The sequence below is a fragment of the Phacochoerus africanus genome, chromosome 15 (assembly GCF_016906955.1).
Source record: "Phacochoerus africanus isolate WHEZ1 chromosome 15, ROS_Pafr_v1, whole genome shotgun sequence".
NCBI lineage: Eukaryota > Metazoa > Chordata > Mammalia > Artiodactyla > Suidae > Phacochoerus > Phacochoerus africanus.
This window is the reverse complement of record NC_062558.1, coordinates 59,699,480-59,717,225: the sequence shown is the minus strand read 5'-3', so window position 1 is coordinate 59,717,225 and position 17,746 is coordinate 59,699,480. Positions and strand designations below refer to the sequence as shown.

The following is a 17,746-nucleotide window of genomic DNA, read 5'->3' as shown; positions in this document are numbered from 1 at the left end:
GGACCTCCACGACAACATTTAAAGCAGACACATTTGGGGTTGGCTGCCCAGCTCATGGTGGTCCCCTGCCTGCCCCTCACCCCTTCATTCAGAGGTGCTTTCCAGGGGCTGTGCTTTTCCTAAGTTCCTGTATGGTCCTGCTTCCTTCGCTACACTTGATGGCAGTGAGAGGGGCTCCTGAACTACTCTGGACCAGTCAGGATCTCAACAGTAGAGGTTTAAAACTGGGGTCAGGCCTTGCATGTGGCTGGCTTATGAACATGGGAGGACTAGAAACAAACATGCAGAAAAATGCAAGGAGAAGTGAAATGGCCAGGGACCTGCTGGCTTTCCAGAAGCTGGTGCTCATCTTTCCAGATGACCGGCTTCATTACGCTGTTGGGCTCTACGAACTATCCGCTGTATCCTCACCCAATTTCTTTTTTTTTTTTTGTCTTTTTGCCATTTCTTGGGCTGCTCCCGCAGCATATGGAGGTTCCCAGGCTAGAGGTCCAATCGGAGCTAAGCCGCCAGCCTACACCACAGCCACAGCAACACGGGATCCTTAACCCAGTGAGCGAGGCCAGGGATTGAACACGCAACCTCATGGTTCCTAGTCGGATTCGTTAACCACTGAGCCATGACAGGAACTCCCCAATTTCTTTTTACTTAATTTAAGAGAATACTGGTTTTGGTTAGTTGTGATGTAAGAGTCCTAATTAATTCAGCAATATGTGGGAATGAAGAAGCTGTCATAAAAACCAAAGGAAGACTTCATAGAGTTCTCTTGTCTCTGGTGGCACAGTGGGTTAAGGATCCAGCACTGTCACTGCAGCAGCTAGGGTCACGGCTGTGGTGCAAGTTCGATTCCTGGCCCCGGAACTTCCACATGCTGTGGGGGCCACCAAAAAAAAAAAAAAAAGAATTGAGTAGCATTCTCTTCTCTTTCACTTTCAGTGTCCATAGGTCTATGGAAGTCAGACTGTGCTGACCTCTGCTTTGACTCTGCTGTCCATTGCAGGAACCATGCCCACCCTGGGCAATTCATCACCCCCATTTGGCCCCAGCCACGCTGGGATCCAATTATCCCCACTGCATTTAAGGATCCCAGTTCAGTGGTTCAGTTCCTACTGTCATCTCTGACCTACAGAGAAGACTGACCAGGGAGGCTGGGTCGCAAATTATTTCCCAGAGTCCTGATGAACTGGGGTATGTTCTGGAACTTCTCGGCGTGAGTAAGCAGGTCTTATGTGATAAATCCCCTCTAAGATTTCAACCTCCCTAAGCCTTTAGATAATTCCTTAACAGTATACCCCCGCAGCTCTGGCACTTCCACTTCATCTCTAGCGGAGGTCCCCTCTTGCCCCATGGTTGCCTCATCTAGGTGACACACAGGGCTTTCTCCAGTCTCTGAGACTACAGTATTGAATCCGGATCACCGCTTCGTGGTCTACCTCATTACATTCGGGCAGATCCAACTTTTTGTTCCTCTGCCACCTTCCCACGTCCTGCATATCAACCTTCATAGTCATTCTGTCCCACAACATTCCGACTTTTAAGCACATCCAGGTGTTTTCACTCACAAGGGTCTAATCTTTCGAAAGACCTTGAGCCTTCATTAGTTGTAACAAGATCCTTCCCCTTCCTCCTGGGAGCCAGCCTCTCTTCCTTCCTCCTTCCCTTCGTTCTTTCCTTTGTCTCTCTCTTCCTGTCCCTCCCTCCTTGGACCCCTCCCCCCCTTTATTGGTGGCACCCACGGCATGTGGAAGTTTCCTGGCCAGGGACTGAACCCGCACTGCAACAGCCACCAGAGTTGATGCAGAGACAAGGCTGATCCTAAACCTACTGTGCCACAAGAGAATGCTCAGGGAGCCCTTCTGACCCCTCTTCACAACACTCCCTCTTATCCCAAACTTCTGCAATGTTTTGTGCCAAACCTCTGGCCATGGCAAATTCAACTGTACTGTTATTTAGTGTTTTTTTTTTTCTTTCCTTTTTTTATTAGAGCCGCATCTGCGTCATATGGAAGTTCCCAGGCTATGGGTTGAATCAGAGGGTAGCTGCTGGCCTATACCACAGCCACAACAACACCAGATCCAAGCCACATCTGCCACCTACACTGCAGCTCACAGCAATACCGGGTCCTTAACCCACTGAGCAAGGCCAGGGATGGAAACCGCATCCTCATGGATACTAGATGGATTCTTAACCTGCTAAGCCACAACGGGAACTCCTGTTATTTAGTTTTTTTTAAGATTTTACCGAAGTGTAGTTGATTTACAATGTTGTGTTAATTTCTGCTGTACAGCAAAGTGATTCTGTAACCCATATACACATATCCATTCCCATATAGGTTACCACAGAATACCTAGTTAGAGTTCCCTGTGCTATTGGGCAAGTCCCCCTGACCATCCATCCCATACACAAGAGTATTCACATGCCAAGTTTTATAGCAGGTGTTCATCTTCCCCTGGAGGGGAGCGTCTTAAGGGCAAGAACCATTTCTGGCAGCTGCAGCATCAGTGATGCTGAGGTGCCTCCCTAAACGAAGAATGAACCGTGACGGAGAAGGAGGTGAGTTGGCTGGCTTAAGGGCTCCGCACGGATCACAGTTGAGTCCTGGGCTGGCTGCCTAACGTGCGAAGGACCCGTCCAGTGCTGCCAGGAGCTTCAAACAGTGGGATCTCATTTCATTCTGAACTGCTCGCCCCGCTCTTTCGCCACGTCCTCCTTCCCCGCGTCCCTTGCTAAACACATCCCCTCGATCACTTCCATCAGCTCTTCGGCCACTTCCCTAATTTGTGTCTGGGAGGCAGCTTTGCGGACCTCCCTCTCCCTCTAGGAAGGCCTCTCAGTCTCTCCTTCCCCAAACGCCCGTTCTCCCCACCGCACTTCCCCTCTGGTTCTCGGCCAGCAAAGAGCGAGAGTGAAAAGCAAACTTTCTGAGGTCCGGGACACAGGCTGCCGGCCTACCAGCCCCGCCCGCCCCAGCGCGCGCGCGCGTGTGTGCCCGCGTGTGTATGTGCGCGCGCGCGTGCCGGGGCTGAAGCTGGAGAGGAAACCGCCCGCCCCGCCCGGGAGAAGGAAGGAGCCTCCCCCTTCCTCGCCAGCCCCCTCCCCACTTCCCGTCTGGTTTGGCCGCTCGCTTCCTTCTGCGTCGGGCCTCTGGGCGCACCGAGCGGCCGGCAGCTGAGGAGCTGGAGGAGGCGGAGGCGGAGCGGGAGCAGCGGGCGGGGCGCATGCTGGGCGGGGATCCCCAGGGCGCCCCGGCCGGTGGCGCCGGGGGCCACCGCGCAGGTAGGGGTTGCTGTCACGGCGGCCCGGCGAGAGCCGGGCAGGGAGGGTGCAGATCTGGGGTGCGCCTCTGTTGACAACTTGGGTTCGGTGCACCCTTGTGGGGTGAGGGAAACTGAGGCAGGGCGCGTGGTGTGCAGAGTGGGGGTTGATGTGGGGTCAGGTTCCCCCCGAAGGCTGGGCTGAGATCCCTGGAGCTTCAGTTTGGGGAGCTGTACAGGTCTTTTCCGCCCCCGTGTGTCCTGGTGGCCCAGGAAGGGGCGCGTTCAGGTTTGGATGCGTGCGGGGACTGCTCCCTCCGTCGCTTTGCGTCCTCACTCGCACACCCGCGGGACAAGCGGACAACCCCGCCGCCCTGTTCCCCCCCCCGCCCCCAGACTGAGTCGGGACACCCAGCCGGGGTTCGGGTTTCACCCCATCTGGGACGTGGAGGGAGGGGTTCAGGGGTGGAATGAGGGATGTGGTGCTGGCACCGCCTCAAGGGGGCTGCTTTGCGGACAATCTCACCTCCCATTTCCTCCGCGGTAGTAACGCCCACGCGGGCTTCGAGAGACCGCTCAGCTTCCACCGTACGGAGCACGGCTCTCGCTGTCAAAGCTTGGGGGTGACGCTGAGGGCCATTAAGTGCACGGTTGCTTTTCAGGAATGGCAAGAGCTCCCCTACCCTCTCGCCTTTGAAATGCGTGCAAAGGAACCTGAGACTTTGGAAGAGAAAGAGCTTTGGAGTCAGGGGTGCTGGCTGTATGTTCTTGCTGGGCCAGAAGAGGACCCGCTAACTTTGACAGAGCCCTTAACGTCTCTGAGCTCCCGTTTCCTAAATGTAGAAGAGAACACTACTCACCCGTCCCCACCCTGAGCCTAGTTTTGTTGTGTGTGAAAGCCCTTTGCAACATGTATGGTCAGTTAGGCAAATGCGATTTGGATAATACCTGAGTCTTAAGAGCTGGGCTTTGGGATGGTCAGCCTGCATCTCAATCCTGAGATGTGCCTTAGTTGCTCCATTTATGAGATGGGGGCAATGACAATGCTACCTCTAGGGTTGCTGTGGGTTTAAAGTGCCCAGCCCAGTGCTGAAATACACAGTACTCTCTAAATAATAACCTGAGCTGCTCTTTTTACTAATCAAAACCCAATTATTTTGGAGTGATGTAGAAAAACCAGTTTGATTTGATTCAAGTATGAATAGCAGAGTATTTGAAAAGGCGTTTAATGTTATTAAGCCCCAGCATGGCCCGTGAAGGCTTTTGAGGGTCACTTGAGATTCTGTCACTGAGCAAAAAAAGGCCTGGATCTGCTTTCTAAGCTGTGTGACCTAGAGCCTCAGTTTCCTTATCTGTCTATTAACAAAGATGAAAGGGAGTTCCTGCTTGTGGCACAGTGGGTTAAATATCGTGCATTGTCTCTGCTGAGGCTTGGGTTCAATCCCTGAGAAGATCCCGGGAACTTCCGTATGCCTTGAGTGCAGCTAAAAAAAGAAAAAAAGATAAAAGAAAGATGAGGACTATGACTATTTGGACTGATAGAGCTGCCCGAGGATCCAATGAGGTGAAAGATCTGAGCACATCTCGAGGTATGAGTCACTTTGCAAATTGACGACATCACTGCTACCAGGAGAGAATGATGATATGTACAGTTTTTTAGAGACTGCAATGGCCAGGCAGTCTGTTAGGAGTTGCTTTGATGAAATCCACCCCAAACCTCTGTAAGGCAGATACTCACAACCTTCATTTTCTCTGTACAAAACTGCTTCTTTTCCAAAGTCTATAGCTGTTAAGGGTAGAGCCAGGGGAGTTCCCTAGTGGCTCCTTGGATGAAGGATCTGGTGTTGTCACTGCTGTGGCTCAGGTTGCTGCTGTGGCTGGGATTTGATCCCTTGCCAAGTCAAGGTTGTGGTCAACAAAACAAAACAAAAAAAAAAAAAACAAACAAACAAACAAAAAAAACCCTGTGGTGTGGCTTCCTCTCACATTTGTGTTCTCAACCACTGGCCAAACTGAAGGTCTGGAGAAAAGCTGTGGTTCAGAGCAGACCTATGTTAGATCATTGGTAATAATATACCCTCCATAGTTATAGACTATAAAGTATGAGTGAGGAGTTTTGGTAAGGAACCTGGCTAGTATCCTTGAGAATGTAGGTTTGATCCCTGGCCTTGCCCAGTGGGTTAAGGATCCGGCGTTTTGCTGTGAGCTGTGGTGTTGGTCACAGGCATGGGTCAGATCTGGTGTTGCTGTGGCTGTGGCATAGGCCGGTAGCTACAGCTCTGATTAGACCCCTAGTCTGGGAACCTCTACATGCTAAAAGTGGGGTCCTAAACACACACACACAAAAGGAGAAAAAGAACTTTGAATACCCCTGTCATCCCACCAACACAGGCCAGGGTGTTTGGTGTCTCTGCTCCTGTAATCCATGTCTGCGCTATGTTCATCAGCTGATATCTATTTCCAGAAAACTGCATGCAAACTGTTATTGTTTCAGTAAATGATAAAAATAATATTTGCTGATTACTCAAACTTTAGGACTTTAGAAAAAAAGAAGCACACATTTATTATGTTCATTGAAACTTTTCCTTTTTAAAAAGAATTCTTAAAATTTTCATCCAAGAAGGATGCAAGTTCAGATTGTTGATGTTGGAATTTTATTATGATTTTGGTTAAAGTTTAATGAAAGATCTTCAGAGAGGGTCCAGTGATGACCTTTAAGTAAAAAGATCGAAAGACTGGCCCAGAACAAAATTTTTGAGTCAAAAAAAATTTAGATTAAGGTCATTAGACCGGATTAGAATGATTGTTTTGATAATGATGATAATAATTCAGTTTATATGCTGGGTCCTCATGCAAAGCAGCTTCCTGAGACGACCTTGACAGTCACCCTGGGGCTAGGGAGGGTCCTGGGACAGGGGTTTGGGGGGGTGGTACCCATGGCCAGCTGCTTTTCAGCCAGCACCATTTAGTAGTGGAAGACTTTAGCCTTCATTGTTGTTTTAGCCTTCTGTTCTTTTTTTTCCCTCACAACTTCGTATAATTTTATTTATTTATTTATTTTTATTACTCAAATGAATTTATCATATGTTGTTGTTCTTGACTTTAATCACTGTAGGAAAAATTCCTTAGCAAGGATCTTTTGTGTAACAAGTATGCCCTTTTTAAAATACCTGCCATGGATGCTTTGACCATTCTGAATCCATTTTCTCTTTTGAAATGAGAGTTTACCAGCTGCTTCTTTGAGCACAGACTTTGCAGTCAGCTTCCCATTTTTCATACCAAGTGGAAGTGGGAAAGGAGAACTGGGGCTGACCAGTGCATGAAGTATTATTTCTCTCTGGCTCTGGAAGGCGCTGACATGCTCGGTTGCTGACATCACCATCGGTTTTCTGTCTGCTTCCTTTTTTTCCTGTTGTCCTTCCTTTTGGCCACTTGCCTCCCCCAGCACGGCTCAGAAATGGATGGGAGAGACCATGGGGCCTCCTGAGAACACCAGGGTTGCTTGGTCATAGCGCGCTATAAACAGAAGCCTGGAACTTATTGCTGAGTGACGCTTCAAATGATCAAGAGGTCGACCTTCTTGAGTTCTGGCTGGTGAGGCATGGACAAGAGCATTCGCCAGGTGCAGCTGCTGAGAAATTCTATTTGGTCTGTATGAGGGAAAGCGTAGGTGCAGGAGGCCTGGTCTCAAATGAGGCAATTGAAATAAATAGTCCTAGATTCTTATTCCGGTGTCAACTTCAGGTTAATTTCTCAGTCACATTTGCCTTGTGCTCATCCTGCAAGTCCATTTGTAAAATTCTACCTGTTCAATCCCAGCATGTGCCTGTCTGTCATGGGGAGACTTGTTATTTGCAAATGCATTTGAACTCTCAGAGAAATGCAATCAAGACAGGAAACTTCTGGAAGTGCAACACAGCAGTCTGCCAGATTAAGTCACATCGGAGTCCTGACAGTTTTAAGTGACAGTAGAGATCACAGAATCTGGCCTGCTTATTTTACAGGTGTGGAAGGCAGGAGACAGGAGCAGAGTATTAGGCCTTGGGTTCTCTTCCTTTTTGCAGAGCTGTTCCCATTAAGCATGCTTCTTCCATGGTTCTGCATAACTCACCTCTGCTTAAGAAGTATTAATTGATGGACTTCCCGTCGTGGCTCAGTGGTAAAAAACCCGACTAGGATCCTTGAGGTTTCGGGTTCAATCCTTGGCCTCGCTCAGTGAGTTAAGGATCTGGCTTTGCCATGAGCGGTGGTGTAGGTTGCAGACGTGGCTCAGATCTGGCGTTGCTGTGGCTGTGGCGTAGACTGGTGGCTGTAGCTCCGATTGGACCCCTAGCCTGGGAACCTCCATAATGCCGTGGGTGCGGCCCTAAAAAGACAAAAGACAGAAGAAAAAAAAAGACAAGAAAAAAAGAAATATCTACATGTAATGAGTGAATTGTGTCTTGAATGGAGAACCCGACCTTAAATTTGGCTTTGTGACACGCACACCAACCTACCTTTTCTTTTTCGTATCTGTTGTCTCTTAATTTGCAAGTAGATTGATAACATGATTTGGCATAATTATTAGGCTTTATTTTTGACACAGGGGAATATATGTGTTTTGCATTTATAAATGAAAGTATGCCTCGTCTTACTAAAATACTGGCAGGGATACTATTTCATGGTAGTAAAATAAGAAAAAAAGTAAAGATAAAGATAAATTGGGAATTCTGTTTGTTTTTCTTTCATTCTTTTTTTTTTGCTTTTTAGGGCCACACCTGCAGCATATGGAAGTTCCCAGGCTAGGGGTTGAATCTGAGCTATACCACAGCCACAGCGACGCAGGATCTGAGCCTCATCTGTGACCTACACCACAGCTCGTGGCAACGCTGGATTCTTAACCCATTGAGCAAGGCCAGGGATCCAACCTGCATCCTCATGGATACTAGTCAGATTCGTTTCCCCTGAACCACAATGGTTACTCTGGGAGTTCTGCTTCTGATACATTGGAAACTTAGATTTGTGAAAGCTGTTTTGTGATGATAAATCTTCTGACGAAAAAGCTTGTGTATCTCAGTTGTTGACTGAAAAAAAAAAAGGATGACCTAAAAGTTGAGAGTTATGTTTTACTCAGTGGACAAAACTAAGGGTGTAAGCCTTAAGGTAATGCTGAGTGATGGTTTTGAAGAGGTAAGGGGGGAGCCAGGTTATATAGGAGTTTTTGCAACAAAGGCCAAATAAGACATCAAAAGGTTACTGTTAATAAAAGAAAGCCACCATCTCAAGTTAAGGAATTTAGTGCTTTTCTATGTATGGGAAGATGCAAGAGTCAATGAAATCATTCCATCGATGTGCACCTCAGCTCTCTGGGGCCAGAATCCTGTGCTTCTCATCCTGAGTCTCCTCAGAGCTCACGGGTTAGAGGTGGCTGCAGTGGGGGTGGGGGCATTTTGTTTTTGTACAGGTGGCTCTAATGTGGTTGCTTGATGGCTGTAACATCCTTTGTTTACTGATATGGTAGGCAATTTTTTTTATTAATTTTTTTTTTGTATTTTTAGGGCCGTACCCGCGGCATATGGAGGTTCTCAGGCTAGGGGTCTAATCGGAGCTGCAGGTGCCAGCCTACACCACAGCCACAGCAACGCAGGATCTGAGCCAATTCTGCGACCTACACCACAGCTCAAGGTAACACTGGATCTTTAATCCACTAAGCGAGGCCAGGGATCGAGCCTTAGTCCTCGTGGATGCTAGTCAGATTCATTTCCGCTGAGCTACGATGGGAACTCCTATTAAAAAATTTTATTGGGGAGTTCCCATCGTGGCGCAGTGGTTAACAAATCTGACTAGGAACCATGAGGTTTCGGGTTCGGTCCCTGCCCTTGCTCAGTGGGTTAACGATCCGGCATTGCCGTGAGCTGTGGTGTAGGTTGCAGACATGGCTCGGATCCCACGTTGCTGTGGCTCTGGTGTAGGCCGGTGGCTACAGCTCCGATTCAACCCCTAGCCTGGGAACCTCCATATGCCACAAGAGCGGCCCAAGAAATGGCAAAAAGACAAAAACAAAACAAAACAAAAAACCAAAATAAAACAAAAAAACAGAAACAAATCATGGCCATGGAGAGCAGACTTGTTTGCTGGGGGGAGAGGGGAGGGAGTGGGATAGATGGGGAGTTTGGGGTTAGTAGATGCTAACTATTACATTTAGAACAGATAAACAACAAGGTCTTACCGTAGAGCACAGGGAACTATGTCTAATCTCTTGGGTTAGAACATGATGGAAGATAGCATGAAAAAAAAGAATGTATATATGTACGAGTTTGGTCCCTGGCCTGGGAACTTCTGCATGCTGTGGGGTGCGGCCAAAAACATTTTTTTAAATTGAAGTATAGTTAATGTACAATGCTGTGTTAATTTTTGCTGTACAGCCGAATAATTAAGATACATATAGTACATATTATATATAATATATATACACACACATACACACTCTTTTTTATATTCTTTTCCATTATAGTTTATCATAGGTCATTGAATAGAGTTCTCTGTGCTTGTTTATCCTTTGCATGTGTAATAGCTTACATCGTGGAAGGCAGTATTTTAGTTAACACAGTCCTTTTGGATTGAGATATAATTGCCACTAACATTATTTAGTCTCAGGTGCTCCACATAATGATTTGATATTTGTATACATTGTGAAACGATCACCACAGTAAATCTAGTTCACATTTGTCACCTTACATAGTTGCAAATTTTTTTATGATGAAAAATTTTAAGATCTACTCTTTTAGCAACCCCAGACAATTATTATTTCCGTGATGCCTTTCATGATAGCCATGGGCCAGACATAGTGAAATTTGAGACAGCTGACCTTGGGCATAGATAATCTCCATTCAACTCACATAAGAGATTTGGGAATTACCTTGACTTTTATCAACCATTCTGTTTCTCTTTGTTTGGTTATAGAATTCTTTTCTTGGAACCCTGATGTATCTGTTTCTTCTTCATTCCATTGTATTTATTCATCCATTCAGGAACATTTATTTAGCCCCCACTGGTGTGCATGGCACTGCAGTGTACGCAGCAAGGTGGTTAAAGATGTATCAGCTGGTCCTCAAGGGTGAAGCCTATATTCTTTCCCCATAAATTAAGGCCACCCTCACAGCATCTCAGCTACCTGTAGGATGCCTCTTCCGAAGGCACCTCAGCCCTTCCTGTGTCTTCCCAGTCTGGACACTTGGTTGTGTCAGTATTTCTCTGCCCAGTACCTCCTGCCAGTTGGGCCAGTGCACTGCTGCCAGGATAATCTTCCCTAAGCACAGGGATTAGGTCTCAGTGCCCTGTGCAAAGACCCACGATTGTCCTGCAAGCAAATTCTTAGCATTTCTTTCCAGGCCTTCCATCAACAGGCCACTAGTCCCTAAAACAGATGCTCTGATTCTTTTATGCACACTTCATTCTGCCCACAAAGAACACGATGGAATCTGTCCTTTTTGCCCCCAGCCCTCTCCACGTCAACATATTACCCTTTGTTTCAGATCTAGCCAGCAGTGCTTCCCCAGCTTTCCCTGGACGCCTGGAATCATCTACTGTTTCCCACTTCTTCTCTTATGGCTTGTTATGTATTTAACCTACTTTTCCAAGTTCAGTATAAATTTCTTCAGCTTAAAGAAGCTCTCTGGTTTATTGCCTTACCTCTCATCTATGTAGTAGGCTTGTGGTTTACTCCACTCTTACTGAATTGAATTAAACTTTTTTTTTTTCCGCTTTTTAGGGCTGCACCCATGGCATATGGAGGTTCCCAGGCTAGGGGTCGAATCAGAGCTACAGCTGCTGGCCTACATCAGAGCCACAGCAACACAGGATCCGAGCCGCGTCTGCGACCTATACCACAGTTCACAGCAATGTCAGATCCTTAACCCACTGAGCGAGGCCAAAGATCGAACCTGAAACCTCATGGTTCCTAGTTGGATTTGTTCCGCTGCACCATGATGGAAACTCCTGAATCAAACTCTCTATTGTTTACGTTATATATGCCACATCCATGGCATGCAGAAGTTCCCAGGCCAGGGATTAAACCTGCGCCACAGCAGTGCCCAGAGCCATAGTAGTGGCAACTCAGAATCCTTAATCTGCTGAGCCACCAGGGAACTCCCTCTTTATTATACTTTATATTGAGGCATCCAGTGTGTGGATTTACCACGTGTGTTGTTTGCAATTTTTATATCTTTTGAAGCCAACCAAGAGTTCAAGAAGTTCGTTTTAGTTCAAAAGTGTGTTGAAATGCACAAAACACATTGCCTGATACTGTGTAGCCCTTTAGATTTAAAAGAATTATGTACAGTGTTGTCCATACCATTGTATGTCCAGTGGAGAAAAAGAATTTTTTGAAGTGTCTGGATGTTGTTTCATCAGAATAATTGGCAATTGGAATACAGGACAATTAGCAAGAAGTAACCAGCACCTAGTAGATGCGCCCTGAATATTTTATAGGCTGGCTGGCTGTCTGGGTAAGTGGGTAGAAGACGAGAGAAAGAATCCTTTAATTTAGAATTTATCAGTTGCAGGGTTTACTGCTAGGTATAATAATTTCAAAGATACTGTGCCCAAGTATTGATTTCCACACTTGTAATATAAAATAGGCTGTCCTTCATCGAGGAAGAGAGACTAGTTCTCTATCTATAGAAATGCTGTGTCAGCTTCCTGGCCGAGGTGTTACCTTTGCTGAATTTCGCCAACCGTCTCTTTTCAGGCGGCTCTGGAGTGTGTGTAGGACATGGGTTTCCCAGGCCAGGGGTGGCCTCCAGCTGTGGGGCCCTGGCACGAAGGGCAGGGTCTGCACTGATCCCACACTCATGATCTCATCTCTGTCCAGCCCCACTTGGCCTCGGGGAGTGTAGGCTGGGCTCTGAACTAGTTCCCAACACTGTAGCTTTTGTGTTCCTCTACTCGCCTCAAATAGTCATTTGCAGGGAAAAAATGAACAGCGTCTTATCATTTTAATCCAACTGTTAGTTTTTCTTGAGTTGGTGATCTGGGATCATCTAAATCTACTCATTTGGATATTTATTATATGAAAATATTTTGGAAACTTTTGAAAAGCACAAGGTGATAAGAAAAGTATCAAGGGAGTTCCCATCATGGCACAGTGAAAATGAATCCGACTAGGAACCGTGAATCCCGATGAGGAACCATGAGGTTGCCGGTTCCATCCCTGGCCTCACTCAGTGGGTTAAGGATCTGGTGTTGCTGTGAGCTGTGGTGTAGGTTGCAGATGCGGCTCAGATCTGGCGTTGCTGTGGCTGTGGCATAGCCCAGCTGGTGTAGCTCTGATTAGACCTCTAACCTGGGAACCTCCATATGCCGTGGGTGCAGCCCTAAAAAGACAAAAAAAAAAAAAAAAAAGAACGGTATTGATATTATCCATTTTTCTGGGCGAAATAGGTCTCAGAGAAAAACAGGATGTCCCAAGGGGGTTAATGACCTTAGGCTGATCTTAGGAATATATTCATATTGACTCTACTTTGAAAATTGTATTCTGCATATTATTATTATTATTTTTTTTTTGCTTTTCAGGACTGCCCTTGTGGCATATGGAGGTTCCCAGGCTAGGGGTTGAATCAGAGCGGCACCTGCCAGCCTACACCACAGCCACAGCAATGAAGGATCCAAGCTGAGTCTGCAGCCTATACCACAGCTCACAGCAATGCTGTGGGATCCTTAACCCACTAAGCGAGGCCAGGAATTGAACCTGCATCCTCATGGATACTAGTTGGATTCGTAACCTGTTGAGCCACAACAGGAACTCCAAAATTTTATTTTTTCATGGTCGCACCTGAAGCACATGGACATTCCCAAGCCAGGGAACCGCCCCCACATGGATCCTTTAACCCACTGCACCGGGCTGGGGATGGATCCCACACCTTTGCAGCAACCTGAGCCGCTGCAGCTGGATTCTTAACCCACTGTGCTACAGTGGGAACTCCTGTGTTCTGCTTTTTAAGGAGCATAAGATCCATTAAAAAAATATCCTATCCAACTTAGGAGACTGTCTTTCTCAGTAAGATGAATAATTATTAATCATTACAAAGCCGGGGAAGGGGTGGGTTAACCAGAAATTTAGTGGGGAGAAACCCACTCTTTTGTGTGTACCTTTACATTAGTCTGGGATGAATTTCTTGTTTTGTTTATCTTCTTATCATTTATGTTGGACCCATAGTAGGAACAAAGACTTGCTGAGTTGCGCTGGTTTAAACCCACAGGAGAATTGCTTCCCAGCCAGTAGTGCTCCTGAAACGCCTGCACAGGGAGGCTTAGGCAGTGGTTGCATTAGAAAAGTGAGGATAGGAGTTCCCGTCATGGCGCAGTGGTTAACGAATCTGACAAGGAACCATGAGGTTGCAGGTTTGGTCCCTGCCCTTGCTCAGTGGGTTAACGATCCGGCGTTGCCGTGAGCTGCGGTGTAGGTTGCAGACATGGCTCGGATCCCGCGTTGCTGTGGCTCTGGCGTAGGCCGGCGGCTACAGCTCGGATTCGACCCCTAGCCTAGGAACCTCCATATGCCGCAGGAAGCGGCCCTAGAAAAGGCAAAAAGACAAAAAAAAAAAAAAGTGAGGATAGGTCATGTGTCTTAAAGTTGCTTTTGCCTGCGAATACCCTCTTTGTAGAGACTGCACAGTCTAGATCTTTTTTTTTTTTTTTTTTTTTGCTTTTTCGGGCCACACTTGCAGCATATGGAGGTTCCCAGGAGCCAGGGGCTGACCTGGAGCTGCAGCTGACTCTTCTGGCCTACGTCACAGCCACAGCAATGCCAGATCTGAGCTGCATCTGTGACCTACACCACAGCTCACAGTAATGCCAGATCCTTGGGGCCAGCGATCGATCCCAAGTCCTCATGGGTACTAGTTGGGTTCGTTACCACTGAGCTACCGTGGGAACTCCTCAAGATCAATACAAGTGGCAAACATTTCTAAAACCTCTGCCATCCATTCACACAGTTCATAAGAGAAAAATGTCAGCTGCCCATATCAAAGCACATCATTGTGATCTTAGCTTGGAATGGCTTTAGGGGACTGATGAAGCATGTGGGGATGTCAGCACCCCCAGGCCGACTCTTGGGCCTGCCCCCACCCCAGCACCTCCCACATCCCATCCCTCGTGATTTTTATAACTTATCAAGATGTATGGTGAATTCCTGAAACATTGACCCATGCCTCTTCTAAGCGAAGCACAGAGATACATTGCAAATTTCATTTAAATTGTGATCAATTACTGGGTAAGTGATGGTTAACCTTGAGGGGGAGTCAAGACCCTGGGCAAGTCCTTTAATCTCTCTGGATTTTAGCATCCTTCCTTGTGGAAACTGGGATGGGACTATCGGCCTTCAGTGGAGAACTGTGGGAAAGGTCTGATAGAGTCATTTATATGAGGACATCATAATCTCTCCTATTAATGTGTAAAGCATTGCTTTTGTCAGAAACTTGCTGACATTGTCTCTAACATCCACCCTGCCTGTAATCTTGGTTTGCTTTAAGCTTGTCCCTCACATCCTAATCCAGGTCCCTGATTCCTTATCTGAATCACATCAGTGTTTCTCCTGCAAAACAGAAGCTTGTGCCCTTAACACAGTGGGCTGAACAGCCTCGCCATCGCCTTGCATCTGTGCCTGTGAGGGTTTGCAGACCCTGAGAGGGGAAGCTCATGCTTCTCAATGGAGACTTTGGGAGTTTGGAATTTTAAATGATGCATCCCGAGCTTGCACTTGATAGCTGTTGTATTTGTTTTGCTTCTTCTCCTCCCCTTCCCCTCCTTTCCTGCTCCTCCTTAATTTTCAAGTCTTAGTCTCAGTTGCTGTTGTATTATCTCTACTGTTTCTGAGATGGGCCCCTGCTGTGCTGCCTTCGTTGGAGTCATAGGTCCAGGCTGCATAAGGGGTGAGCACAAGGTCAGGGGCTGTGTTGCAGGGAAGACTGGAACAGATTTGTGGAGGGTGCATTATTCAGTCCAGCTTTAGCACATTTCCGGAGCCCAAGGGCAGGCTGGCTCCTTTAGGAGGTGGTGCTGGCCAGCAGGCTGCTGGGGGGAAGGGGGGCTGGGGTTCTTGTGCTCAGCTTCCAAGACATGAGCTTACCAGGCCTCCCTGTTGGTTTGTTTTAAATTTCTTTTTTTTAAATTGAAGTATAATTGATTTACAATGTTGTGTTAGTATATGGTATACAGCAAAGGAATTCAGCTTGTGTGTGTGTGTATGTGTATTCTTTTTCATATTCTTTTCCATTATGGTTTATTTCAGGATATTATATATAGTTCTCTGGGCTATACAGTAAGACCTTGTTATTGCTTTTTTTTTTTTTTAGGTGAGAAGTGATGTTTTTGCTTTTCTTTGTTTTTGTTTTTGTCTTATTTTTAAATGAAAGTATAGTTGACATGGTATTGTGCTCCCTGGGTTCTGATCCTTTCTCTGACACTGGACTCTCTGGCTTTGCTGAGCCTTCTGGGAGCCCTTTTGCACTGGCTTTGATTCTCGATGCTGCTGCCTCTTGGATCAGTCCTCATTTTGCAACACTCTCCCCTTTACTCTTCTTGGGAACCAGAGACCCTGTTGTCTTAGGGGGAGCACTGTCATTGATAGGCTTGAAGGAAAAGGGGTTGGAACTGTCAGGCCCCCCCGCCAACATGTGCCTACCACCGGCAACAGTCAAGGTGAGTGATTCCTTGGGCTTCTACGTTGCTGCTGCTGTCTTGGGCTGTCAGCACTTGGGATGAGGGGTCACCATGTGGCTGATTGATACCAGATCCCAGATGATGGTGGAGAGTAAAGGCCACATGAAGAGCACATGTGTGTTGGCTCTGGGAAGAGAATTCTGGGATTCAGGTTCTAGAGACAGTCAATCTTTGCTTTGTCAAGGTGTAAATTATTTTTGGTTTTGTCTTGATAGCATTTAAAATTTATGTGGGGAGTTCTCATTGTGGCTCGGCAGGTTAAGAACCAACCAGTATCCATGAGGACATAGGTTCAATCCCTGGCCCTGCTCAGTGGGTTAAGGATCTGGCGTTGCTGTGAGCTGTGGTGTAGACTGGCAGCTGCAATTTCAATTCAACCTGGGCCTGGAACCTTCTATATGCCACAGTGTGGCTCTAAAAAAAAAAAAAAAAAAAAGGAAATCTATGTGAAATGTATGCTCTGTAAGAGTCTCCTTTTGGATACCGTTGGGGTTTTGGTTTCTCTGCATCCCCTCTGATAGGTCACCTCTCCTGTTGCAGAAAATTCCCTGCTCTTGCTGGTTTCATATCACACCCAAAGAGGGCATTCTAACCTCAGAAGAAGTTGAGCTCAGCTCAGCCCTGCCCTGCCCGTCTTTCTAAGCACAGTTTGCCCTTGGCTGCTCAGGTGTTTTGGTCCCAGGGGAGGCAATCGGCACAGGGCACGTTTGTTTAATAAGACTGTGACAGTAATGAACCCACCCCGAGGGCTGCTGGGGACCGAGGGGGACCCGCCCGGCTGCTTGCTCTGCCACCAGACCTCGCCGGCTCCTTGTCCATTTCTGGAGCTGTTCTCACGGGGGAAAAACTTCTTCGGTGAGGCTGGGGACTTGGCTGGCCAGTTGGCTAAGCCTCTGGGTGTTCTTCCAGCATCTTCTGCCACGAGTGTGGGATTCCAGGGCCCCTCAGTGCAGAGAAAATGCCAGTGTGTTCCCGGGAACCCGGAAGGAGCCAGAGGTGAAGGGGCTTTTTTATTTCACCAGTAGAAAAGCCCACAGGAAATCCCAGCTTCAGACCTTCCTCTGCAATCTCATCATCCCATCAGATCTGACTGCCCTCAGGCCTCCTCTGAAGGAGGCTGTAACCCGAACAGAAGATAAATAAATGAAAGGACTCTGATCATGGCGCGGTGGTTGAGGCTGAGCCCACAGGCTGGGTGGGGAGTGCCCAGGCTGGCACTTGCCCTGGGTCGGGGCCCCAGGTCCCCTAGCGGCAAGTGCTTGGCTGGTGATCTGAAGGTGGTCACAGTGGCCACTTCATACTGTTATGAGTCAGTTGTGGTCAGAGGAGGAAAGATCTGAGTCCTGCGTCTGCCCCCCCTCTTATTATCGAGGAGCTGATGTTGGATTTCAGATTTTTCCTAGCAGTTCTGTCACTTACTAGGTAGATGACTGGGAGCAATCAGTTTTGGTAAACTGGCCAAAAATAATGCCTCTTTCATAGGATTGTTGTGAGGATTAGGTGAGACACGTGCAAAGCGATTAGAAAATAGTAGCTTATTAAAACAGCTGGGCTGCAGCCTACAGCGGCCTACACAGCGTTCAGGCCATGTCCTGTCTGGAGTGCAAGTGGAGGCTGGGGGTGCGTGAGGCCAAAGAAGGTCACGGCCACATCATACTGTTCTGATGATCAGCTGTGGTCAGAGGGGGAGAGATCTTAGTTCTGCGTCTGTCCCATTGCTTGGCCCTAGTGCTGAGGAAGATGTGCCTTTTTCTAATTCATCGGCTCAGAGGGACCACCTTTTTCTAATTTAT

General features: G+C 47.3%; 1 protein-coding gene across 6 annotated transcripts in view; it reads left to right on the top strand.

The window, feature by feature from the left end:
• Window positions 1-2,995: 2,995 nt before the first annotated feature.
• DISC1 (DISC1 scaffold protein) overlaps window positions 2,996-17,746 on the top strand; it is a 357,609-nt gene continuing 342,858 nt past the window's right edge. For 3 of the 6 annotated variants that reach the window (XR_007132278.1, XM_047761226.1, XM_047761229.1), the window contains exon 1: window positions 2,998-3,276. Coding sequence is in view for 5 of the 6 variants with exons in the window: in XM_047761226.1 (XP_047617182.1) it covers window positions 3,219-3,276 (58 nt within the window). In the remaining variant the exon portion in view is untranslated. Of the gene's footprint in view, window positions 3,277-17,746 lie in introns of all 6 variants that reach the window. The other 3 variants (XM_047761227.1, XM_047761228.1, XM_047761230.1) reach the window with 2 other exon arrangements.